This window comes from Lithobates pipiens, unplaced genomic scaffold, assembly GCF_037356315.1.
Source record: "Lithobates pipiens isolate NorthernLeopardFrog02 unplaced genomic scaffold, aLitPip1_a1.2 Scaffold_13, whole genome shotgun sequence".
Taxonomy (NCBI): Eukaryota; Metazoa; Chordata; class Amphibia; order Anura; family Ranidae; genus Lithobates; species Lithobates pipiens.
The window spans coordinates 102,976,570-103,002,464 of record NW_027507718.1 but is presented as its reverse complement, the minus strand read 5'-3'; the positions used below and the strand labels follow the sequence as shown (position 1 = coordinate 103,002,464).

General features: G+C 44.1%; 1 protein-coding gene across 2 annotated transcripts in view; it reads left to right on the top strand.

The window, feature by feature from the left end:
- Positions 1-25,895, top strand: part of FRMPD1 (FERM and PDZ domain containing 1) — a 278,358-nt gene that overhangs the window by 176,240 nt on the left and 76,223 nt on the right. For both annotated transcript variants that reach the window (XM_077475354.1, XM_077475353.1), the window contains 3 exons: positions 1,394-1,489; positions 11,050-11,175; positions 22,890-23,009. In XM_077475354.1, coding sequence (XP_077331480.1) covers positions 1,394-1,489; positions 11,050-11,175; positions 22,890-23,009 — 342 coding nt within the window. The remainder of the gene's footprint in view (positions 1-1,393; positions 1,490-11,049; positions 11,176-22,889; positions 23,010-25,895) is intronic.

The following is a 25,895-nucleotide window of genomic DNA, read 5'->3' as shown; positions in this document are numbered from 1 at the left end:
TTCCAGCCTCACACACATTTATCTTAAAGCGGGGTTCCACCCTAAAGTGGAACTTCCGCTGATCGGAACCCTCCCCCCCTCCGGTGTCACAATTGGCACCTTTCGGGGGGGGGGGGTGGAGATACCTGTCAAAGACGGGTATTTACACCCACTTCCGGGCATAGACTCCCGTGGGAATCTATGCCTCTTCCTGTCCTGCCGTGCTGTCTGCTGGGACACACACGGGTCCCAGAGACAGCGCGGACAATTCCTATTGAGCTGCGCGACTCACGCATGCGCAGTAGGGAACCGGGAAGTGAAGCCGATTCGCTTCACTTCCTGATTCCCTCACCTAGAATGGTGGCGGCAGCAGCCGAGAGCCGAGCGATCGATCGGCCTCGGCATCGCTGGAACCCGGGACAGGTGAGTGTCCATTTATTAAAAATCAGCAGCTGTAGTATTTATAGCTGCTGGCTTTTAATATTTTTTTTGTAGGTGGAATCCCTCTTTAAAGAAAATGCACAGCAAACATATTATTGTTTTAATTTTTTTAATGAGGTATATATTTAATCTTTCTAAAACCAGCAGAAGTTGAGGTCCAAAAAAAGAGCTGTAGTTTTATCCAGCTCATTCTACTGGGATTGCATTCAAAATATTTATCAAATAGTTACATTTTGTTAATCTACACTTTTAAATTAAGAAAATTAATAAAACTGACTAAAACATTTTACATTCCCTCTAAGCCCTTGTACACACGGTCGGATATTCCGACGGAATGTGTCCGATCGGACCGTTTTGTCGGATATTCCGACTGTGTGTAGTCTCCATCAGACTGTTTCCGTCGGAGTATCCGACGGACCAAGTTTTCCAACTCGTTGGTAAAATTTTCCGACAAAATGCTCCGATCGAACATACTCCGATCATGTGTAGAGAATTCTGATCGGACAAAGTGCCACGCACGCTCAGATCAAATTCCTACACCAAAGCTATTGGCTACTAGCGTGAACAAAGTCCCGTCGTAACAAAATAACGTCATCACGTCGGATTTTCCGACAACTTTGTCTGACCGCGTGTATGCAACAGTTTCGGACAAAATCTGACGGATTTGGTTGTCGGACTCTCCGACCGTGTGTACAAGGGCTTAGAATGAAATTTGACGTATTTTTCTTGCATTATTTTACCCTGTAAAATGTGTCGACTTATTTTACTTATTTTGTGAGACTATTGTGAACCTCTGCCCCCTGTGAATTACCATTTACTTGCCAGTACACAACATTGCAATTTACTGTAAAATTGTTTTCCTAGTATTGCAATCTGTAAACAATGTGGTCTTCTCTAAGGATCTTCCTTGCATGTTTACATGAATATCTTGTACCCCACCTTGTCTGTTTCTAAAATGGTCTTTCTGTTGTAGGGGAATTCACTTCTTTTCATGCCTAATGTCCTTAAAATCTACCTAGAAAATGGTCAGACAAAGGCTTTTAAATTTGAGAAGAAAACAACTGTGAAGGTATAAATCAATTTTAATATTTTTAGCTATAGTTGAATGTAAATATTTTTCATGTATGTGTAATAATAATAAAGGAGTACTCACATATTTCACAACGCATATCAACACATCATATGTGTGTTAGTGCATTGTGGTGGCATTTAATGTGTCTCAAACACACATGCTCTGCAGCTTACCACAGTGCACAGTAATGCATTCGAAAAAAGTGGTTCAATTTTGGTTAGTTTTGGTGTGTTGGCTGCCCAACAGAACTCGTGCTTACATTAGCCTGTACACGGCTAGGCTCCAAAAAAGTCTCACACATGTGGTGTCTTCATACTCAGGAGAAGCAGAAGAATGTATTTTGGGGGTATAATTTCACATATGCCCATGGCATGTTTCAGCAATAGATCATTTAGTGACAACTTTGTGCAAAAAAAATAAAAATTTTCATTTTCCCGCAACTTGTGGCAAAATATAAAATATTCCATGGACTTAACATGCCTCTCATCAAATATCTTGGGGTGTCTACTTTACAAAATGGGGTCATGGGGGGGAGCTATCTTGGCATTTTATGGCCTTTGAAACTGTGATAGATAGTGAGGAGTAAAATCAAAAATTTACACCCTTAGAAATCCTGAAGGTGGTGCTTGGTTTTTGGGGTCCTGTACTAGACTCCCAAAAAGTCTCACACATGAGCTATCTCCATATTCAGGAGAAGCAGCAGAATGCACTTTGGGTGTAATTCCACATATAACCATGCCATGTTTGAACAATATATCATTTAGTGACAACTGTGTGCAAAAAAAAAGTGTAATTTTCCCGAAACTTGTGGCAAAATATAAAATATTCCATGGACTCAACATGCCTATCAGCAAATAGCTTGGGGTGTCTACTTTCCAAAAAATGGTCATGGCCCCCCCCCCCCCCCAGGGTTTGAACCCTCCTGGCTTTTTATGCACAACATTTAGAAGCTTATGCCACACAACACCCACTCTTCTAACCGCTTGAAGACAAAGCCCTTTCTGACACTTTTTGTTTACATGAAAAAATATATTCTTTTTTGCAAGAAAATTAATTTGATCCCCCAAACGTTATATATTTTTTTAAAGCAATGGCCCTACAGATTAAAATTGTGGGTGTTTCACACAGTATTTGCGCAGTGATTTTTCAAACAAAATTTTTTGGGAAAAAACACACTTTTTTTTAATTTTAATGCACTAAACCACACTATATTGCCCAAATGTTTGATGAAATAAAAAAGATGATCTTATGCTGAGTACTTGGAAACCAAACACATGGATTAAAATTGCACACAGACGTCCAGCAGCAACAAACTACATACATTTTTAAAAGCCTTTAAAATTACTGCCCTCAATCTAACCTTTGCGTTGATATCTCACATGCATACATGCATGGTGCAATTGCTGTTTACATATGACACCAGACCGACACTTGCGTTTGCCTTTGCGCGTGAGCATGGGGGAACAGGGGTGCTTTTTTTTTTTTTTTTTTGCTTTTTTATTATATTTTTAAACTGTTCCTTTAATTTTTTTTTATCATTTTTATTGTTATCTCAGGGAATGTAAATATCCCCTATGATAGCAATAGGTAGTGACAGGTACTCTTTTTCGAAAAAATTGGGGTCTATTAGACCCTAGATCTCTCCTTTGCCCTCAAAGCACCTTACCACAGCAAGATCGGTGTCATAAAATGCTTAGCCAATTTTCCAATGGTGCTGTTTATGTCGAGGGAAATCTAAGTCATGAAATTAGCTAATTAGCTGCTAGGATTGCTTTTACATGAAAGCCAACTGCTGGCTGAAAAGAATGATACCAAGATGATACCTAAACCTGCAGGTATCTTTCTGGTATAACCACTCAATGTCCAGCAACATACCAGTACATTGTTGGTCCTTGTTGGGCATACATTGTAAAGTTCTTTTTTTCATGCAGCCTGTGGGCTGAACAAAAAAAAGAGATTGATTGGTGGGTATGCCCACCATTGGAATACCGCCCTTCATCCACCCACTTCTAATGATGGGCATACATGCACCATTTTTTTTAACTGTGGTGGTGAAATCACCTTCAACAGCGCTGGAGTCGCGACTTTATGTATCTTGGGAGCAAACGCTGTTGCTGTCAAGATAAATAAACCTGTGCTGCAGCTGAATGGCGTACCTGCTAAGCAAATGATGGTTAACAATAAATGAAAGTAACATTACAGTGTAACAGTAAGACTTACCATACCTGCAAAGCAAATACAATAAAAATAAAACATTGCAATCTGTGCCTAAAAAAATATATGCCGAAGCATGGGGGCAATCCGCCCCTAATGTTAGGTGCAAATCTCTCCTCTACTCCTGCCCCCATGCTTCGGGACATATACTCTTTTTTTTTAACTGTGGTGGTGAAATCACCTCCGACAGCGCTGGAGTTACCGCTTTATGTATCGTGGGAGCAAACGCTGTTGCTGTCAAGATAAATAAACCCGTGCTGCAGCTGAATGGCGTACCTGCTAAGCAAATGATGGTTAACCACTTTCCTACCAGGCACGAACACCCCCTTCCTGCCCAAGCCATTTTTCAGCTTTCAGCGCTGTCGCACTTTGAATGACAATTGCGCGGTCATACTACTGCTGGGTTGTTTTATTTTTTACAAAAAAACAAGTCGAAAAATTTTGGGAAAAAACTTTTTTTGTCAGTAAATTTTGTAAGTAATTTTTCGCCTTCACTGTTGTGCGCTGATGAGGCAGCACCAATGGGCACTGATAGGCTGAACTGGTGGGCATTGATGAGGTGGCACTTATGGGCACTGATGAGGCAGTACTTATGGGCACTGATGAGGTGGCACTGACGAGGAGGCACTAATATGCTGCACTTATGGACACTGATAGGTGGCACTGATATGTGGCACTGATTAGCACTGATAGGCAGCACTGATGGGCACTGTTAGGTGGCACTGATGGGCACTGATAGGTGGCACTGATGGGCACATATAGACAGCATGGATATGCGGTACAGATGGGCACTGATGGGCATTGATAGGTGCCATTAATGGGTGACACTGATGGGCATTGATGAACAGCAGTGACGGGCATTGATGGGCAGCACTGATAGGCGCCACAGATTGCCACGACTGACTGGCATGTCTAATGGGCACTGATTTGTGGCACTTGTGGGCAGTGTGGGCACTAATTGCTGCCACTGGTGGGCACTGATCACTGGCATTATTGGGCACTGTATGCTGGCATTGGTGGGCACGGTGTTATAACACTTTTTTTCTATATTGATCATCAGTGCCCTGATTACTTCCCTAGCTGTCCCCCTGTGAGGAGATGCCACTGATCGGCTCTCATATCCTCACACTCTGTCAGTGTGAGGCGAGGAGAGCCGATTACCGAAATCTCTATGTTTACATGTGACCGGCGGTGTTTGAACACGGCCGATCACATGGTTAAAGAGCCGTGGAGTCGCGCCATGTCCTAGCAGACACGTGGGAGTGGCCGTTCTGAGCCGCCATCAAATGACGACGGGCAAGAACAAGAGCTGTACCGCCCGCCGTCATTTCACTGTGGGCGGGCGGCAAGCAGTTAACAATAAAACAAACATTACAGTATAACATTCCATACCTGCAAAGCAAATACAATAAAACATAGTAAAAATAAAACAGAGAGAGAATGAGAAATATAGAACAATAGTGAGCGGACAGTAGAGCGCAAACATAAAAGAACAATATAGAGAGAAAAGAAAAATACAACCACAATTATTTTTGGATTTTTTTATTTTATTTTTTTGTGTTTTTGTGTGTTTGTTTTTTCACTTTTTTCACTTTTATAAAAACCTGCAAAAAACTGTAAACTGAACGTTAAAGATTAGGGTCTCCCAAAAGTCTTTCGGACCCTATGTACGTGTGGCTAGGACTTTGTGGTGCTGTACCCTACGCTAATACTCAACTAGAGTAGAGTGTGGTAGCGTTTGAAACAGTCACCAATGCAGAGACCAGGTTGGTCTGGACAGGAGGGACAATAAAAGCGGGTGTCATGCCTAGATCCACATTTACTGCAGACACGACATCTTCTTTGGGGTGTTCTTTGCGTAATGGTACCAGGGAGGACATAAGGAAAATGCCTCTCATGCAGCCGGCTCACTGCATTTGCATTGGGAAGGTGGGCCAAAGCACTGTCTGGAAACAGAAGAGCTGTGACATTCTGTTCCTGGAATTTTAGGAAGGATCCTGGCCAATTGAAAGAAATATACAGATACTTTTTTGTACCGGCGTCTTGCCTCGTGGGTAATTAGGTACGGCGCCAACAACTGGTCGTTGAGATCCACCCCTCCCATGTTAAGGTTGTATTCATGGACACAGAGGGGTTTCTCCACAACACCAGTCGCCATAGGAATTTGGACTGCCGTTTCTGCATGAAGCGAGGACAGAAAGAAAACATTCCCTGAACCCCGCCACTATTACACCTCAAGCATGCTCTCTCCCCCCATCTAAATCGGCATTCTTCAAGCCGTTGAGGAAAGCCCCGGCAGTTAAATCGCACGGTGCCACATGCCCAATACCATAATCAAAAGGTGACTAAAAAGTGGCACGCTCATGTAATAATTGTCCACGTACAAGTGGTACCCCTTTCTGAATAAGGGTCCCACACTATCTTACCAGCGCTCCCTATGTAATCTGGGAAGTTCTCTGGCTCTATGTGACTATATTTTCCCTTGTAAACCATAAAACTATATGTATAGCCTGTTGCCCTGTCACAGAGTTTATACATCTTGACCCTGTATCTGGCACACTTGCTGGGAAGTTATTGTTTGATAGACAAGCGGCCAGAAAACATAATCAGGGACTCATTAATGTAGACAACTTGATTGGGAGTAAATAAGGATGCAAACTGTTGGTTGAAGTGGTTTACGAGGGGCCGAATTTTGTAAAGCTGATCAAATTCAGGGTCTCCCCAAGGATGACAGAGTTCATGGTCGCTGAAGTGCATGAACTGCAAGATCTGCTCATATCATGTCCTGGTTATGGAGGCAGAGAACACGGGCATATGGTGAATTAGGTCAGTGGACCAATATGACCGCAACTCACTCTTTTTAGTTATGCCCATGAGGAGGGATAGGCCCAGAAAAGTCTTAAATTCAGAAACCGTAATTGGTTTCCAATCTCTGTCAAGGGTCAGCATGGGATTAGCGCTGATGAATTGACCAGCATACAAATTGCTTTGGTCCACAATAGATCTATAGTGATCTTTGGTGAGAAACTGCAAATAAAAATCAAGTGACGTAAAAGCAACTGTTTCCACCTGAATTCCGGGTTGGCCAGTGAATGGGGGAAATACGGATTCCCAGTTAGGATTGGCGATTGCAGCAGGAAGGGCAGTATGGGGTCGACAGGCCTGTGTTTGTCTTCTTCTTGGTGGTAGTGGGACACTACTCGTGCTTGCCACCTCGCCAGCTTGAACTGCACTTATGGGACATGCCATGTCACCAAGTGTTACTGCAGTGCTGGATGTACGACCAGCATGTACTAGGCTGCTGGTGCTTGTCAGTTCACCAGAAGTACTGGCTCTCTGCTCCATACGAGAGCCCTGCGGTTCTTGCACCTCAACGACAGCAGAAGAAGAACAGGGTCTGGTACGCCTGACCTTGGCAGGGACCACAACTCCGTTGTCAGAGCTATCTGTCAGGTTGCCGCTGCTGTCTACAGGTTCGTATTCTGAGCCTGAATCTGACAGATGAGGGTCTTCCTCTTTACTCCTGTCATACTCAGAAACGTGTAGACCTCTTCACTAGTGTACCTTGGATTTGACATTTTGGTCTCTAAATTTACTGGTACACTAGTGACACAAGAAAAAATGCACCTGACTGTCAGTGACTGCTTCAAATGCTGCAAAAAAAAACTGTTAGCGTTTACAGGGATCAGGCCTGACTCTGCGAATGCTGCAGTTATGTGTTTAGTGTTTTGTAAGTGACAGTGATCGATTGACACCGTACTTGAGTGGGCTGGGCTAGGCTGGGCTGGGCTGGGCAGAGGGGCTAAATGTAGGTGCTAGCAGGTATCTGGGCTGATCCCGCTAACACTATGTTTTTGGGAACCCTAAACTGCTGGGGACGCTAGTATAGATCTGATCATATCAGATATTGATTCATTCAGGCACTATACTACTAGAGACGCATGGTGCGTGCGTGAGTGTTAGCGCTACTGGCACTAATCTGACGCTGTCTGGGGCAATGCAGACCCTGACTGATGCTAAAACCTAACTTTGATCACCTGCTGGGTGATCAGGGGGTTAAACCTTTATTGGGTAAAATATGGCGGGTGCCCTGACGCTATAAAAAATAAAATAGATAAACTGTGTCACCTGTGACACTTATAAAGTGATCACTGGTGACAGTTGGTGATCAAGGGGTTAAATCTTTATTAGGGAGGGGATCCCTAGACCTATCTGGTGGGCCTAAGACTAATTACCCTAACGCTGATTTTTTACACTAATGACACCAGTACAGCGATCAAATAAATATCTGAATGCTGTACTGGGTGATGCAGTGACAGGTGGTGAAGGGGTTAATGGGGGGGCGTGATCAGGGGGGGGGTGAAATATGTGCCTACGTGACCTGGTGTCAGTGTGGTGCTGGTGCACTTACTATTATATGTTATCTCTCCTCGGTCTGGAATGGAAAAGACCAACAAGAGGAGAGATGACATCACTTCCCCTGTCAGTGTTTACAGTTACACAGACAGGGGAAGGATCTCATTCACCAAGACCGATCACCAGGTCCAGGCCAGATTTCATTGGCCTGGGCCTGGAGATTGATTGGTTCTGGATCTAATCCGATGGTCGAGGCTGGCAGTATATCTGTGGCAGCTGGTCCGGAACCGGTTAATAATATCATGTAGTCCATCCAGAACTGAACTGAATGACAAACCCCACTAACAAACACCATGGCAAAACAAAATTTTTCTATATATTAGGGAGGGAGGGTGGGAGCAGCATGGGGCTCCGTCTTCAGCGGGGGTCTCCTCAGGCGGTGAACAGAGCGGGAAAGCAGCCGGCTTTTATAACTACAGCTCAGTCACGCCCGATACAGCCAATCGGGACCAGTTACCATGCCACTCAAACATCTGCCATAACCTGGAGCAACCTAAAACGAGAAACAGAGGGGGAGGGGACCCAGAAAGTTTGCAGCCCTTTGTACTGTCCCATGGAGCCCGCATAAGCGCTAGGGGCTCAGTCATTCTGCCTGTGCTGTGAATGATTGCCTAGCATAGACCAACAACCCTGATGTGAACCCTTACCCATCCTTATACTGAAATATGAAAATATAGCTGGCTGACTTTTTTACAATTATTCTGGCTCCAGAAAAATAAAGAATAACGTTTTAGTGAGCAAGAATTTAGTAAGTGATAATGTCCAGTAATATTAATCTAAGCTCAGATGAGAAAACCTTTTTTATGTTTACTCCTTTATGCTGAAAATGTGTGTGGAAGGAAGAAAAGACTGTAAAAAGACAGGAGAGACAAAAAACAAAAAAAACAAAAAGGAAAAGAAGAGAGAGAGGGTTGGGTACCAGCCCGATACAGGAGTTAATTATGCCTTTTGGCCATTAAATGGAAAGTAGAAAAACCCCATTGTTTAATGTTTGTTGTATTTTGTCTGATTTTGCACAAGCAAAAGACCAGGAATGTATAATCACAACTGCTATTAATTAGACTAATCGCATTTTAAATAGACCCAGATGTGCTTAGTGTTTCTAGTGTAAATAAATTAATTTTTAATTAAATGAAAAGTTTTATTGACTTCATAGTATTTATTTGTTCTAGCAATACATTTTAAACCAGTTATATAGCATGTTATCCATCTCAAAATTTTGCTGGTGACAGCAGTCTTATGAGTCTCCCTTGTTCAGAATCTCTTTGATTACAAAGCTAATGCCGCGTACACACGAGCAGTCTTTCCAACGGACTTTCGGCAGCGTTTCGAATGAACGGGCTTGGCCACACATAATCACACCAAAGTCAGACGGATTCAAACGTGATGGCGTACGACTGTACTAGAATAAGGAAGTTCATAGCCAGTAGCCAATGGCTGCCCTAGAGTCGGTTTTTGTCTGTCGGACTAGCATACACACGAACGTATTTCTCAATAGGAACTGGGTCCAGTGGAGTTCCGGTGGAAAATTTTTAAACATGTTCTATTTCTAAAGTCCATCAGATTTTTGGACAGCAAAGGTCCGATGGAGCCCACACACGATCTAATTGTCCGCCAAATTCGTTCCGTCTGAGCTTTGCTGTCAAAAAGTCCAGTCGTGTGTACACGGCATTACATACAAAAGTCAATAGCTGCTGCTTTTTGGGCGAGAATGCCGCAAAAACAGTAATGGGCATATACGCAAGGTGATTAAACTTAGTTAATAAAGCAGTGGCAGAAACTATAATGTCATACAAAGAGTGATAGATCACAGCAGTCAATCAAATTCTCTTAATTGAGATCAGTGAAATACAAATTCTCTTTGGTTACTTAACCTCAAATTACTGCAATTTTCCATATAAAAGTGAATGTAAACCAGAATAATGAGCTCCTCTTATTTTCTTCCTTTTAGATAGATGAATATGAGTAAAACCTTTTTGCTATATCTGGTCGATGATTGCAAAAATTCCCGTGTCCTGTGCACTTTGCCTATATTATCTCAAGGAGTCTAATTAGCTGGTCATTACTGGACTGCAAAATAATTAGTCTCTGTGCTGTGAATGGGAAAAAATAGGGGGAAAGTTTGAGTAGTTTAGCACAAGACATCTGGGCAGGGCTGAGGCCGCGTACACACGCGCGGACTGTTGGCCCAACTTTGTCCGTCCAACAGTTTGAGCGAACAGTCCGCTCAAACTTAGCATGGACGGACATGGCCACACACGACGAACGAACAGTTTGCTGAAACCGTGCGCGATGACGTGAACGGCATGTACGACGGGACGCAAAATACGACGTCCTATACACTGCATTATAACTTTCGGCTTGAAAATCCTTTCTGAGCATGCGCGGAACTTAGTTTGACGAACAAGCCTACACACGGGCGGACTGTTCGTTGAAACAAGGTTTCAGCGGACAGTTTTTCGGAATTTCCGTAAAACCTTGTCCGTCCAACTGTCCGCTGAAACTGTCCGCTGAAAGCCCACACACGAGCGGACTGTCCGCCCAAACACTGTTCAGCGGACAAGGTTGGGCCAACAGTCCGCGCGTGTGTACGCGGCCTGACACTACTCAGTCCACAAAATTGCTGTGCTTGTTAGACCAAAACAGGACTTAGTTGCAATCCTTGTGAATTGACAGGAAGTTTTCTGTACTTTCAGGTTCTTTATAAGGATAACACATAAGAAATGTGCATGTTTTTCAGAAATGTACTGCATATTTTAGTTTTTTATTTTGCCTTGATATACACTTTAAATATATCTATACATTTTCTTATCCAAGCTTCTAATGGTAATAATCACACACCAAACATATCTGGCACTGTACTTATCTGAACTTTTGCTTTAGATATATCTAACAATATATAGTGCTAAAATTGTGTTTCATTTCAGGACATGATCATGACCCTCAAGGAGAAATTGTCGATCAATATAATTGAGCACTTTGCACTAGCTCTAGAAGAGCAATATAACATCTCAAAGCTTTACCTTCTTCACGAAGAGGAGCTTATCGAACAGGTGCGTTTGGAATAATCACAGACAATGGCAAAGAAAATGCTATTTTATTCCTGTCTTGTAGAAATTTCATTTTTGACATGATAGTCTAGTTCCATCAAAGAATGTTTGTGCTAGACTATAAGACTGACTATTAAAAAGAGAGAACCCTTTTTTTCTCTTCCTTATATTCAGCTTAATGGTATAGTCCCGGCAAAAACCTTATTTGTAGCTTCGGATAAAGTGGGTTAAAAGTTCTGTCTCGTTTTTATTACTGTCTTACGGTCTGTGCCCTCATTGAAGGTGTTCTGTTCCTTTGTCCACACAGGAAGTTTAGAATGTGCCCAACAGGCAAACACAACCAACTAATCTCTTCAGAGTAGGTTCAGCGTACATATGGGCCTTGTGATGATAATAAGGTCTGAAGAAACCAGAACTGCATGGAGCGAATGGGGACGTCAAAAAGTCACAAGTCACAAGCTGGAAATAAACACAGTTAGATTTAAATTTCATGTCAGTGCTAGGCATTCATGGAAGATCACACATTTTATGAAGCACAGTCAACTTTAGAAACACTTATGTAACAATAAGCAGGTGTGTCATAAAACCACACTGAAACAGTCCAAGCTAGAAGCGAAGCAGAGATGTTCTAAACAAAGACTGCAAAAGACTCCCAATAGACCTCTCATAAACAGTTGTAAACTAGTGAGTAATATACATCTGTCAGACTGTGGGCTAGTGATCTATATTGAACTAAAGCTGAAATGTCATCTTGAATAATCAACTTGAATGAATATTCCATAACTCCTACTGTCAGGGCCGGACTTAACATTGGGCTCGACTGGGCTCAAGCCCATGGGGGGGCCCCACTGAGATACATAGCCGAGTGTACTCAGCTCAGCTCCGTTCACAGCCACGCCCAGTCCCGCCCTATGATGGGCATAACACGGGGACTGGGTGTGACTGTGAGCCGAGCCGAGTACACTCTGCTACTCTCGGTTTCGCTCGGGACTGCGAGAGGAGCCGAGAGCCGCTGTAATGACATATTCGGTGACCCATCGCAGTTTGCTACGGAAGTGATGTTCCGTCACCGCCATCTTGCTACACCCCACACTCATCCACTGTAAGGATACACTAAGAAGGGGTAAAGCGGACACGTTGTAATACACACACCGGAGTTTTGCATTTTAGACGTATTTATAACATTAAAGTTAATATATAGTGAAATACAGTGCTTACAACTCAGTCTGACTACTTAGATGTTGAATTTTAAAAACAGCAAACTTCTGTCAGATTAGCAAACCTGTGAGCAGGGTTGCCGCACACCAGGTGCTGGAATCCCTGAGCAGCAGCAGGAGTGGGAAAATGTTACATGTTTCACCCTAAAAAGGGGCAAAATGTGTATCATGTTCACAAAGGTGAACTTTAAGTATTTTTTCACATTTAATACTTTTTATTTTACTGTTGCTTTTTTTCTGTTTTGCATTTTTTTTCTTGTAAATATTTTCTTGCATTGTTTTTTTCTTATCGTTAAAATTATATTTAAATGTTGTTAAAACTCAAATTCATGAACTACAAAAAAAACTACCCTTACAGTTGGCCCTCCAACTGCATGGGTTAAATGTTCATGTACTTCAGGGGATGTACGTTACTTCTCACTTCTGCGCTCTCCTTCACACCAGCTAGTCAGCGGTCCCCCACCATCCTCATATACAGTGTGGGACTATTGGCCCTACATTGTACTTAAAAATGTCACCCTGCAACCATGACCCAGAGCCCCTAATGAAGAAGGGAACCTGCCGAAGCGGGGGCCCCACTGCAATGGTAATATTTTGGAATTCCTGGAGGTGGGCTTTACCCACATTAACACCGCGATATAGCCAATATACAGCTACAGTGCGGCTTTCCAGTTCTGGGAGGTTGTTACTGGACACCCTCCCAAGAACGCGCTCCATGCGCACCCCTGGGGTGTGCATCGGGAAGCGTCTATGGGACACAGCGGATCATTGATCAGGGTAAAGGGCCAATCACAGTGGCACTTTACCATATGATCAGCTGTGTCCAATCAAAGCTGATCACATATAAACAGACTTTATGGTTATCAGCTCTCCTTTCCTCACACAGAGGCAGCGTGTGAGGAAAAGAGAGCCAATCAATCAGGGCTAAGTGAGTACAGCATTTTCACTGATAATCAGTGTAGCCCCATCAGTGCAGCTTATCAGTGCTCATTAGTGTAGCCTCATCAGTGCCTCCTCATCAATACCCGTCTGTGCAGCTTATCGTGCCCATCAGTGCTGCCTCATCATTCCCCATCAGTGTCCATCAGTGCGGCTTTATCAGTGCAGCCTCATCATTGTCCATCATTGCAGCCTAATCATTGCCCATCAGTGCAGCCTTGTTTGTGCATCTTCATCAGTGCACATTAGTGCAGCCTCATCAGTGCCCATCAGTGAGGAAGAAAAATTACTTATTTGCAAAAAAATTTAACCACTTGCTTACTGGGCACTTAAACCCCCCTCCTGCCCAGACCAATTTTCAGCTTTCAGCGCTGACGCACTTTTAATGACAATTGCGCGGTCATACAGCACTGTACCCAAATTAAATTTTTATCATTTTTTCCCCCACAAATAGAGCTTTCTTCTGGTTGTATTTAATCACAGCTGGGATTTTTATTTTTTGCTAAACAAACAAAAAAAAGTTGGAAACATTTTGAAAAAAAAAAATCATGTTTAATAGTTTGTTATAAAATTTTGAAAACAGGTAATTTTTCTTCTGGTGGGCACGGATAGGCTGCACAGGTGGGCACAGATGGGCTGCACTGATGGGCACTGATAGGCACAGTTAAGGTGGCACTGATAGGTACAGATAAGGTGGCACTGATGGGACAGATAAGGCGGCACTGATGGGCACAAATAAGGTGGCATTGATGGTCACTGATAAGATGGCACTGATGGGCCCTGATGGGTGGAATGGATGGGTGGCACTGATAGGTACCACTGATAGATGGCACTGATGGGTACTGATAGGTGGCACTGATGGGTAGCACTGATGGGCACTGATGGGCACTGGTAGGTGACACTGATGGCACTGATAGGTGGCACTGATGTGTAGAACTGTTGAGGCACGGATTGTGGGCACTGATAGGTGGCACTGTGGGCACTGATGGTTGGTGCTGGTGGGAACTGATAGATGGCACTGTTGCCTATTGCTAGGTGGCACTGGCAGGGGGCACAGGTGGGCACTGAGGATCTGGCAGCAGCTCGCCGTGATCGGGACTGATGTCCCTCTCACAGCCGCCGGTGATCGGATTTTTTTTTTCTCCTCACACTGTCAGTGCGAAGAGAAAAAATAGCCGATTACCGGCTCTGTTGACATCACATGACCAGCTGTCAGCCAATTGGCTGACAGCTGATCACATGGTAAGGGGTTGGGATCGACTCCTTACTCTGATCTGTGATCCAGCGAGTCTCATAGACTCACTGATCACAGAGCGTGCCGCGAGCGCCCTGCAGGGGGCATGCAGGCCGCTTGGGCACGGAAGGATGTCAATAGACGTACTCCCGGGAAAGCAGGTCCGCGTTGTAGCTGTCATTTGGCTGTAGCGTGGATCTGAAGTAGTTAACAGAAACAAATAAAAAAAATTTTTTCCAAATTGTTCTGCCTTTTCTGTTTATATGCCAAAAAATAAAAACTCCATCTGTCTCAAATTTTTTTAGAAATTTTATTTAGGTACAGTGTTGCATGACTTTGTAATTGTAATTCAACGTGTGACAGCTCTGAAAGCTGAATATTTGCCTGGGCAGGAAGGGGATGAAAGTACCCTGTATTGAGGTGGTTAAGCTGAATCTCTGATAACTTTAATTAGAAATAAAAAAAACTTTTGTCTTTTTGAAGTGTTAAAGTAGAAATATTAGTGTAGCGATACCTCCAAAGGAACTGCTTAAAGAGGAAGTAAACCCTGGTGGGTTTACTATCTCTTTGATTCCCTGCAAAGGTAAAGCATTATGGATTACTATGCATCGCATAGTAGCCCATTATGTGTCACTTACCTGACACAGGAGCCAGCGAAGTCACCGCTGTCCCCTTGTGTACAGAGCCTCCATCTTCTTGGTGGGTCTCGCTGCTCCGGCGCTGTCATTCGACAGAGCCGTGATGACGTCACTCCCGCGCATGTGCACGGGAGCCGCAACTCATGGCACATTGCTGTTAACAGCGGCGCTCAGTGCGCCTGCGCGCCGCTGTCTACTGTGTATGCGCCGCAGACATCGGTGCCTGTCTTTTGGCAAATATCTCCTAAACCGTGTAGGTTTAGGAGATATTTCTTGGACCTACAGGTAAGCCTTAATCTAGGCTTACCTGTAGGTCAAAGTGGTTTGTAAGGGTTTACAACCACTTTAAACTGGTTCAGTCCATTACTCTGCCTCTCAATCTCAAAGAACTGTCTCAGCTTCTCTGGCACACCTGGCAAACAGTGTACTTGCAAACAGACACAAATGTAGTGAACATAAAGTTTGTTTACTGGGAGACCTTCCACAATCAAATGAACAGTGATCTGGTAAAACAATAGTAAAGAATGGCAAACTGTGGTCTTAAATGGTGTAAATCAAAAACCAAATGCAGACTTCAAAATATCACGTTCACCCGTCCTGCGACCAAAGGATCAAGCGATAGGTTCCCTGAAAGGCCTGACTGGCCACCTTGTAACCGGATTGACCCACACCCTCAGGAACGCCTGGAGATGTGCCGGGATCCCTCTCAGATGGGATGTCCGTCACCGTCTGACACCTGGAACTGTGGCAGGATCAGCACACCGACCTCTGGAGCTGTGGCAGGATGGATCACCTCCGTGGGTAACAGCAGCCCCTCAGGTCACATCTGTCTTTCTCTCAGCCTTGTGGAGAACTCCCCAGCCTTCCAAAATGGAGTCATTAGCCAGCCCTCTGCTTTTTACAACCCCTCTAGGATTTGTAGTCCCGCCAATTTAAGAGTCAGTTAGGTTAGTCTTTGCTGGGACTTCATGACCCATGATCCTCTGCTGCTGTTGCCTCTCATTGGCTCTGTCTCCCAACCAATGGGGTCACAAGGGAGAAAGCAGAGCAGACTGATGCCTGTGTGTGTGAGAGGAGAGGGTGGGGGGAGTGGCATCCCCCGCAGAAACTGACAGGCAGCTCTCCTCTGTGAAAAGCCTATGTACCCGCGACGGTCAGCTTGGAGAGGTTGCAGGGGACAGAGTAGGGCATCTGCTACACAAGGCAAAACTTTTAACTTTTTTTTTCATTTTGCATATAGTAAAGAAGGATAATAACTCCTGTAATTTTAGTTTCTTTGCCATCTGTGTCCCATTGGGGTAATTTCCCTTCTCTTCTGTCCCAAAGCCAAACAGGAATTGGCAAGTAATCCAGCAAGATATGGGAGTCCCCATATGAAGATCTCCCCTCTGTTACTTTTCTGGGGACAACCCAAAATTTGGGATTTTCTTTTACTTTTAATGATAATGGTAGACAAGACAAATAGAGAGGGGGGATCTCCCCAACAAGGGCACAGACAGCAAAAAAAAGCTGAAAGGTGTTCTAATCTATATCCACTCTATCCAAAAAGAAAAAAAAAAAAGTCTTACCTTTAATTATACTTTAAATCTCATTCTTAACAGCAACAGAAAACACTGAGATGCAAAATTAAATGTGTCCTTTATTAAAATAGCTAGCAGGACACATCATTCCTGCTGGCTATTTTAATGAGGGAAGAATATTATTTTGCATCTCAGTGTGCAGTGTTCCTGTTGCTGGTAAAATTGATTGTTTCGGCGGAGATGAGCCAAGCCAGCACCGAAGAGGTGATTGTGGAGTGTTCTGATGTTGCCTGGAGCTGCATATGAAATATTTAATTTTGGATGGATTCATAGTGTAAACATTCCTGCCTGGGCATGGCAGCAAGTGATGCAGGCAATTTCCTTAAGCCTAGGTTCCCATTGGTACAATTTGGCATGCCATTTGACTGTTGCTGGCCGTGGCATCGTCCGAATCGGTGCTGCGCTGCACCGGTTCCCGAAATTAGTTCCTTTACTACTTTTGCCGACTTCGCAGTGCGATTTGTAGATATCTGTGCAGGAACCCGTGCAGATGTCTCTCAAATCACCGCTGAAGTCAGACTGCATTGCTAGGTTAGAAATCTTGCGAGTGCAGCTGAACTCACACGATTTCTAGCCCGCAGCAATGTGAACCCAAGCTTAAGGTCAGAATTACAACAGTAAATGGTGTGAACAGTGTGAGTTAAACACATTATGAGGACTGCTGTGTGTGAAGGTTTACTGCTCAGTTAACCTGCTTCAGTGATGATCACACTTATGCCCCGTACACATGATCGGAAATTACGCCAGAAAAAGTCAGATGAGAGCTTTTGGTTGAAAAATGCGATCATGTTAATGCTCCATTGGACTTTTGCTGGCGGAATTTCGGCCAGCAAAAGATTGAGAGCATGTTGTCAATTTTTCGGTCAGAAAAAGTTCCGATCGGAAATTCCAATCATCTGTACAAATTCCGACGCACAAAATTCCTACGCATGCGCGGAAATAATTTGACGCATGCTCGGAAGCATTGAACCTCATTCTCTCGGCTTGTCGTAGTGTTGTATGTCACCACGTTCTTGACGGTGGAAAGTTCAGAGAACTTTTGTGTGACCATGTGTATGCAGACAGCTTGAGCGGAATCCCATCGGAAAAACCATCAGAGCTTTTTCCAACCAAAATTCTGACCCTGTGTATGCGGCATTAGTGTCGTGATACTTGATTGTTGCCCAAGAGCTGGAAAATTCCTGTGCAGCAATTATCATTTTGCAGTAAGAAAATACACGAACACTATTTGTCAACACTGCATCTGGGTAGCACAAACCAAAAACGCTGTTTAATTCATTTTTAATATTCAAAGCAAACTCACCCATCCATTCATGTCTCCATGCTTTATTTTGTTGAGTCATTTTGAAAAACACCCTTCCTAGCATTTCTGACTGTGGCCATCTTTAATAAGGGCAGATGATTCATGTAGCATTTACTTCCTGGAATCCATCTGCCCATAGCTCTGGCATGCAGGCAGGAGTGTGAGCTTAGCTGTGAAAACCCCTCCTCCACTCCTGAAAACTCCTGGCTTATATGACATCATTTGCCTAGGCTTGGAAACCAAAAAGTAACTGAAGAAATGTAAAAAAAAAAAGTTTATGACAACTAAATATGATTTACCTTCCTTTCTATTCTCTAATGCTAGCAGCATAATAAGTCAAATTAGTCAATAATGATTGAGAGATGAGGCTCCGCTCTGTGTGCTTGATCCAGGTCAGTGACTCAGAAATTATTTAATCCATTACACATCAGCATCATAGCCAGACAACTAGGACAGGTGGGTAATGAAATCTTTCATGTTTCTCTACACAATAACATATAATGTTACCACATTTTCCATTTTTCTCCACAATTTTCCATATTTATTAAGTGTAGCACCCTCTAGTTAGGTAGGTGTTAGAGTGGGGATTTTTTGTTGGCAGAGTAGGTAAATTTAGGCAGGCCTAGCTGGTTGCTAGGCCTGTTTGTTTTCATTCTGGGCTGGGAGTGGCTCAGGGTATCAGCTGGTGACCCACAGGTCGCATCACTTCACTGTCACCTCCCTCTTCCTTCTAGAAAGTGCTAGGAAAGGGAGGTGGTGCTGCCTGGGGTGTTTTAGGGAGCCGTGACTAATCCCCAACTTGGATCGGCAGGGGGCCGGCCTCCTTAAACACCTGGGGTCAGCCCATCTTGGGAGGAGTTGTCGGGTGGAGGAGCTGGAGTCAGAGAGTGTGGAGGCTGTCAGAGACCACGGGGAGCTCCCCAGTCTGGGGAGGGGGGGTGACCCTGGGCTGGGACTCGGGTGCATCCAGAAAGAGTGACAAGATTCTGGAAGGAGAGGCACATGAGAGAGCAAGTAAAGGACAGTGGGAGAGAACACTTCTAAGAGTCTCCAGGGAGGACTACTGGTCGCAGCCAGGAGGGCTAGTGAGTGAGCAAAGTCGGGAGGACTGGGAGGCATGCCTGAGAGAACTGGGAGATTGCAGTTTGAGATGGGGGGCAGAACGAGGAGAGAGGACTGTGGGAAGGGCAGTGGAAAGAGTTCATTGCAGGAAAGTGTTGGGAAGAGTTCTTTGCAGCCAGGCTGGCTGGCAGGGCCTGAAGAGAGCTATCTTGGAGTGGTAGCTAAATGGAGGATAGCTAGCACCTACATCACAGGGGCCGGAGGTCCCTGCCCACAAAAGGCAATTCATTGAAGCCTGGCTGAAGTAATGTCAGGCCTACCCATGCGGTGCTAGCTAGTTTGGAGGAGTAACAGTCTGCAGCAAGTGTAGGGCTGGAGGAGGAACAGTCTGCAGCAAGTGTAGGGCTGGAGGAGGAACAGTATGCAGCAAGTGTTTGTGCTGGAGAGAAGGTTGAAGTGTATATATACTGGAGTGTATATAGAAGTCCCAAGCAAGTTTTCACAGAATATCCCATGATTCCCCATTTCCCATCCAAGTTTAATCCAATCAAATAAAAAAACAAAAAACAAAGCTGTGGACTGTTCTATGTCTCTGAATGACTGAGAGATGGATGTCTGGCTGGCAGGGGACAGGTAAACCACTACATTCAGCAACCCTACAGGGGCATGGCTACATAAAATACATAAAAATAAGGGTTGTATTCCAGCATATCGAGTTTTCCCTGTGCCTCTAGTTTCATATCATTGTTCTGTAGTAGGGATGAGCCGAACACCCCCCGGTTCGGTTCGCACCAGAACTTGCGAACGACCCCCACGTTCGGTACGAACGTTAGAACCCCATTGAAGTCTATGGGACTCGAACGTTCGAATTGGAAAGTGCTAATTTTAACAGCTAATATGCAAGATAGTGTCCTAAAAAGGGTTTGGCGACCTGCCTCCTGCCTTAGGGGACATGGGTCACTGCAAAAAAAAGTTTTAAAAACTACCGTTTTGGCGGGAGCACTGATTTTAATGACGATTAAAGTGAAAAAAAAAAGTGAAATATTCCTTTAAATATGGTGCCTGCGGGGTGTCTGTAGTATGCCTGTGAAGTGCCACGTGTTTCCCGTGTTTAGAACAGTCCCTGCACAAAATGACATTAAACGGCAATAACACCATTTAAAACTGCTTGCGGTTTTAATGTTATATCTGGTTCCTGCAATATGGTTGAAAATCATTGAGAAACATGGCATGGGTAGCCCTCCCTGCCCATTACCAGCCTATTTGGGTCTTGTACGCATATTAAGGGGAACCCCGTACCCATATTAAAAAAAGGAAATGCGTGTGGCCCCCAGGCCCTATATACTCAGAACAGCAGTATACAGGCGGTGCAAACAAGACAGGGACTGTGTAGGTTTGTTGTGTTAAGTTGAATCTGTTTGTCATTTTCAACCGGTACATTTTTAAAGTGTAGCTCCAGTCAAAAAAACTATCTTTAAGCTTTTTGGAAAACATAGGGAAGGGTTATCACCCCTGTATAATTTGTTTTGTCGTCCATCTTTTTTCATCTCACTTGCTGCTGTCTCCTTGCGTTTGCAAGTAGGAGATGTTTGTAAGTTGGATGTTTGAAAGTAGGGGCCTGCCCTATATTATAGCGGTATGTACTGAGTACAGAGCACGCAGACAGCACGCACTATCTCCTAACACTACTGACTGCAAGCTCTATTATTAACCACTTGTTAGCCCAATGTTTGCATAAAGTGAAAGATGAAGTTATGCTGAGTAAATAGATATCAAACATGTCACTCTTCAAAATTGCACATGCCCGTGGAATGGCGCCAAACGTCGCTACTTAAAAAATCCCCATAGGCGACGCTTTAAATATTTTTTTACTGGTTACATGTTTTGAGTTGCAGAGGAGGTCTAGGACTAGAATTATTGCTCTCGCTCTAACATTCTCGGCGATACCTCACATGTGTGGCACATGCGAGCACATGGGGACATGGGCGCTTTAATTTTTATTTTATTTTTTTATTGTTCATTTTACTTTATTTATTTTAGTTTGACATTTTTTTTCCCAAAAATATATTTTTGATCACTTTTATTCCTATTACAAGAAATGTAAACATCCCTTGTAATAGGAATATGGGGTGACAGGTCCTCTTTACAGTGAAATCTGGGGGGTCAATATGACCCCACATCTCACCTCTAGGCTGGGAAGCCTGAAATAAAAAATAAAAAAAAGATTCTGGCTTTGATCGTACTGGCGAGTTGGTAGAAGCACCGGAGGGCGGTGAGGGGTGGGGGGCGTCTATGGCTGGGTATTTCAGGGTATCACCGAGTATGGCTGGGTATCTCTGAGTATGGCTGGGTATGGCAATTTATGGCAGGGTATTACAGAGTATTGGCGGGGTATTGGCGGGGTACTACAGAGTAATAGCAGGGTACTGCAGAGTATTGGGGGTACTGCAGAGTAATGGCGGGTACTGCAGAGTATTGGGGGTTACTGCAGAGTAATGGGGGTTACTGCAGAGTAATGGGGGGTACTGCAGAGTAATGGCAGGGTACTGCACTGCAGAGTAATGGCGGGGTACTGCACTGCAGAGTAATGGCGGGGTACTGCAGAGTAATGGCAGGGTACTGCAGAGTATGCACTGGTATTGCAGAGTATTGGCAGGGAATTGAGGGGTTAAATTCGGTGAGCAGCGATGTGGGCACTGCAGATGCAGCCCACATCGCTGCTGACACCGATCTCTTTCCCCTCCGCTGTACCGATCGGTACAGAAAGGGGAGGGAGGAACAGGCGTCATAACATAACATGACATCATTTGACGGAGCAATCACGTGGTAAACGGCCGCTATGAGCGGCCGTTTACCGTGATGCGCCGGGTCCTATGGACCCGGCGGTCACGGATGCTCTCGAGTGCGCACACCTCGGGGCACGCGAGAGCAGAATTCTGGGAGGCCGTTAATTAACGGCCTCTCTGAGTTAAACAACCGCCCTGAAGCCGTTAATCGGCAATGGGCAGTTGTTAAGTGGTTAAAGCTAGATCACTAGCTATATAGGTGAGGTGAATATAGTGGTGTATACTGCAGTCAGGGCACAGACAACAACCACTACACAGCAGCAAGATAGGAAATCAGCCAAAAACGATTGGTGTGTACTGTGTTGAAGGTACACAGAACACCCATTGCTTCAGATGCAAAGTAACACACTACAGGAGGCCGCCTTAAAGGCGGCCTTATATAGTGTGGGGCGTGCACTACACAGCCTGAGCTATGATTGGCCACAGGCAGGATGCCTGTGGCCAATCATGGCTCTCCTCGCTGCCGGCGCTGCGATTGGCCAAGCATGCGGGGTCACAGTGCATGCTTGGCCAATCATCGGGCAGCAATGCACTGCGCCAACGCAGTGCATTGTGGTCCGCGCGCGCGTCACTCGAATTTTGACGCGAACGGCCAAAACGTTCGGAATTCGCCGAACGCACGAACAGCCAATGTTCGAGTCGAACGTACGTTCGACTCGAACACGAAGCTCATCCCTATTCTGTAGTTGTACAGTTTTTTCCTTTAAAATAGTGCCACCTGCTGGCAATAATTATAATAATGATAATATCTGTGTGTATTAAAAAAGAAAATGTTCATTAGTATACTGTACTGTATTTTTCATATTTTGTGATTAGATGCTATTTGTAAATATTAAAATATTGGTTTATAAGACTGTGTCCTATTGCAGACTACTGCAGGCATATTTTTGCATTGCAGGTAGTACAGAAGAGAGAGTCCCACGACTACAGGTGTCTTTTCAGAGTTTGTTTTGTACCCAAAGATCCCTTTGAGCTTCTGCAGGAGGATCCAGTTGCCTTTGAATACCTTTACTTACAGGTAAACATTTGCTATTTTATAAAATACGAACATGCAGATTATTATTTTGAATTTCAAGGGAAACCATTCCAAACAAAAACAATATACTTTTAAAGGGGTCGTAAATCTATGCATCCTATTAAGGTGAAAAAAACTTCTGACAGTGACCAACCCCCTAACCCCCTGTTTTACTCACCTGAGCCCTGTAATTCCCACGGCGGAGACGCGCTCTTCCTCTCTGCCCAGGGTTCTCGGCTCTTGATTGGATAGATTGATAGCAGCGCAGCCATTGGCTCCCGCTGCTGTCAATCAAATCCAATGATGCAGGCACCGGGGGCGGGGCTGAGTCCGGCATTCTGTGTCTATGAACACAAATGCTGGACTCGGGAGTGCGCCCGCAAGGTAACCGACCGGGAGAGCGCTTCTCATAGGGGGTTATGGCGCAAGGAGGAGCCACGGGAGCCGCCGGGGGAACCCAGAAGACGATGTTTGGGGCTACACTGTGCAAAAGAACTGCACAGTTGAGGTAAGTATGATATGTTTGTTATTTAAAAAAAAAAAAAACACACAAAGGTATACAATCACTTTAACGACTTCAGCCCCAGAAGAATTTACCCCCTTCCTGACCAGAGCACTTTTTGCGATTCGGCACTGCTTTGTTTTAACTGATAATTGTACGGTCGTACGACGTTACACCAAAACAAAATTGAGATCTTTTTTTGCCACAAATAGAGCTTTCTTTTGGTGGTATTTGATCACCTCTTGGGTTTTTATTTTTTGTGCTATAAACAAAAAACTGTGAAAATTTTGGGAAAAAAAAACAAATATTTTTTAATTTTTGCTATAATAAATATCCCCGAAAAAAAGAAAACACAAAACAAATGTTTTCCTCAGTTTAGGCCAATATGTATTCTACATATTTTTGGTAAAAAAAAAATCGCAATAAGCGTAGATTGATTGGTTTGTGCAAAAGTTATACCGTCTACAAAATAGGGGATAGATTTATGGCATTTTTATTATTATTATTATTTTTTTTTTAGTAATGGTGGCGATCTGCAATTTTTATTGTGACTGTGACATTGCAGCAGACACATCGCACTGATTACTGTGTAAATGACACTGGCAGGGAAGGGGTTGATTGCTGTATAAATGACAATGGTCCCAAAAATGTGTCAAAAATGTCTGATGTGTCCGCCATAATGTCGCAGTCACAATAAAAATCGCTGATCGCCACCATTACTAGTAAAAAAAAAAATTATTAATAAAAATGCCAAAAAACTATCCCCTATTTTGTAAACGCTATAACTTTTGCGCAAACCAATCAATAATCGCTTATTGCGTTTTTTTTTTACCAAAAATATGTAGAAGAATACGTATCGGCCTAAACTGAGGAAAAAAAGTGTTTTTTATATATTTTTGGGGAATATTTATTATATGAAAAGTAAAAAATAATGCGTTTATTTCAAAATTGTCGCTCTATTTTTGTTTATAGCGCAAAAAATAAAAACCGCAGGGGTGATCAAATACCACCAAAAGAAAGCTCTATTTGTGGGAAAAAAGGACATCAATTTTGTTTGGGAGCCACGTCGCACGACCGCGCAATTCTCAGTTAAAGCGACGCAGTGCCGATTCCTAAAAAGTAGTCTGGTCTTAAGCCAGCAAAATGGTCCGGTCTGAAAGTGGTTAAAGTGATTGTAAAGGCTTGTTTTTTTTTTTTTTTTTTAAATAACAAGCATGTTATACTTACCTCTTCTGTGCAGTTGGTTTTGCACAGAGTAGCCTGGATCCTCCTCTTCTCGGGTCCCTTTTCACTGCCCCTAGCCTCTCCCTCCTTTGAGTGCCCCTCAGCCAGCAAGCTTGCTACAGGGGGGGCACCCAAGCCGTGTCAGAGCTCCATGTATCCATTCAAACACGGAGCCCCGACCCCTCTCTCCCCTGATTGGCTGACTGACTTTGATTGACAGCCGTGGGAGCCAATGGTGCTGCTGCTCTGTCTCTACCAATCAGGAGGAGTGTCCTAGATGGCTGAAGGGATTGTGGACATTGCTCGAGAGAGAAGGGGCTCAGGTTGCAATCTGGTTCCAAAATTGGTGCATGTACGACTGAATTGTATATGAATTGAAGAGGAGTGTGGTGCGGCTTCTGTGTGAATTATGCGTGATTCACAGTGTGAACTGGCTAAATGAGATTGTACAATGAGACTGCAATTTGCATGGCACTGACCAGCTATATGGTGAACCTGCCAAATTTTTACATTTTCAGATTGGCTTTACACTTAAGAGGAAGTAAACCCTGATGGGTTTACTTCCTCTTTCATTCCCTGCAAAGGCAAAGCATAATGGACTACTATGCATCGCATAGTGGCCCATTATGTGTCACTTACCTGACACAGGAGCCAGCGAAGTCACCGCTGTCCCCTGTAGTCCAGCGCATCCATCTTTTTCGGTGGGGTCTCGCAGCTCCGCCGCTGTCATTCGGCGGAGCCGCGATGACGTCACTCCCGCGCATGCGCAGGGGAGCCGACACGCGCGGCAGCTCCGTTCTTGGAAATGCCGCGCTCAGTGCGCCTGCGCGCCGCTGTCTACGGCGCATGCGCCGTAGACAGCGGTGCCTGTGTTCGGGCAAATATCTCCTAAACTGTATAGGTTTAGGAGATATTTCTTGGACCTACAGGTAAGCCTTAATCTAGGCTTACCTGTAGGTCAAAGTGGTTTGTAAGGGTTTACAACCACTTTATGGATTGTAGTAAAGAGTGGTAAAACTAGCATCTTACTGCACATTACTGCAGTGTGCGTAACCAAATGTCTCTACAACATGTGATTCAATGCCATTTATTTAGAATGGTAATTCAATGCACAAACACACTAGGTGCCAACAGTACATTACAACATGGTACTTGTGGAGCAT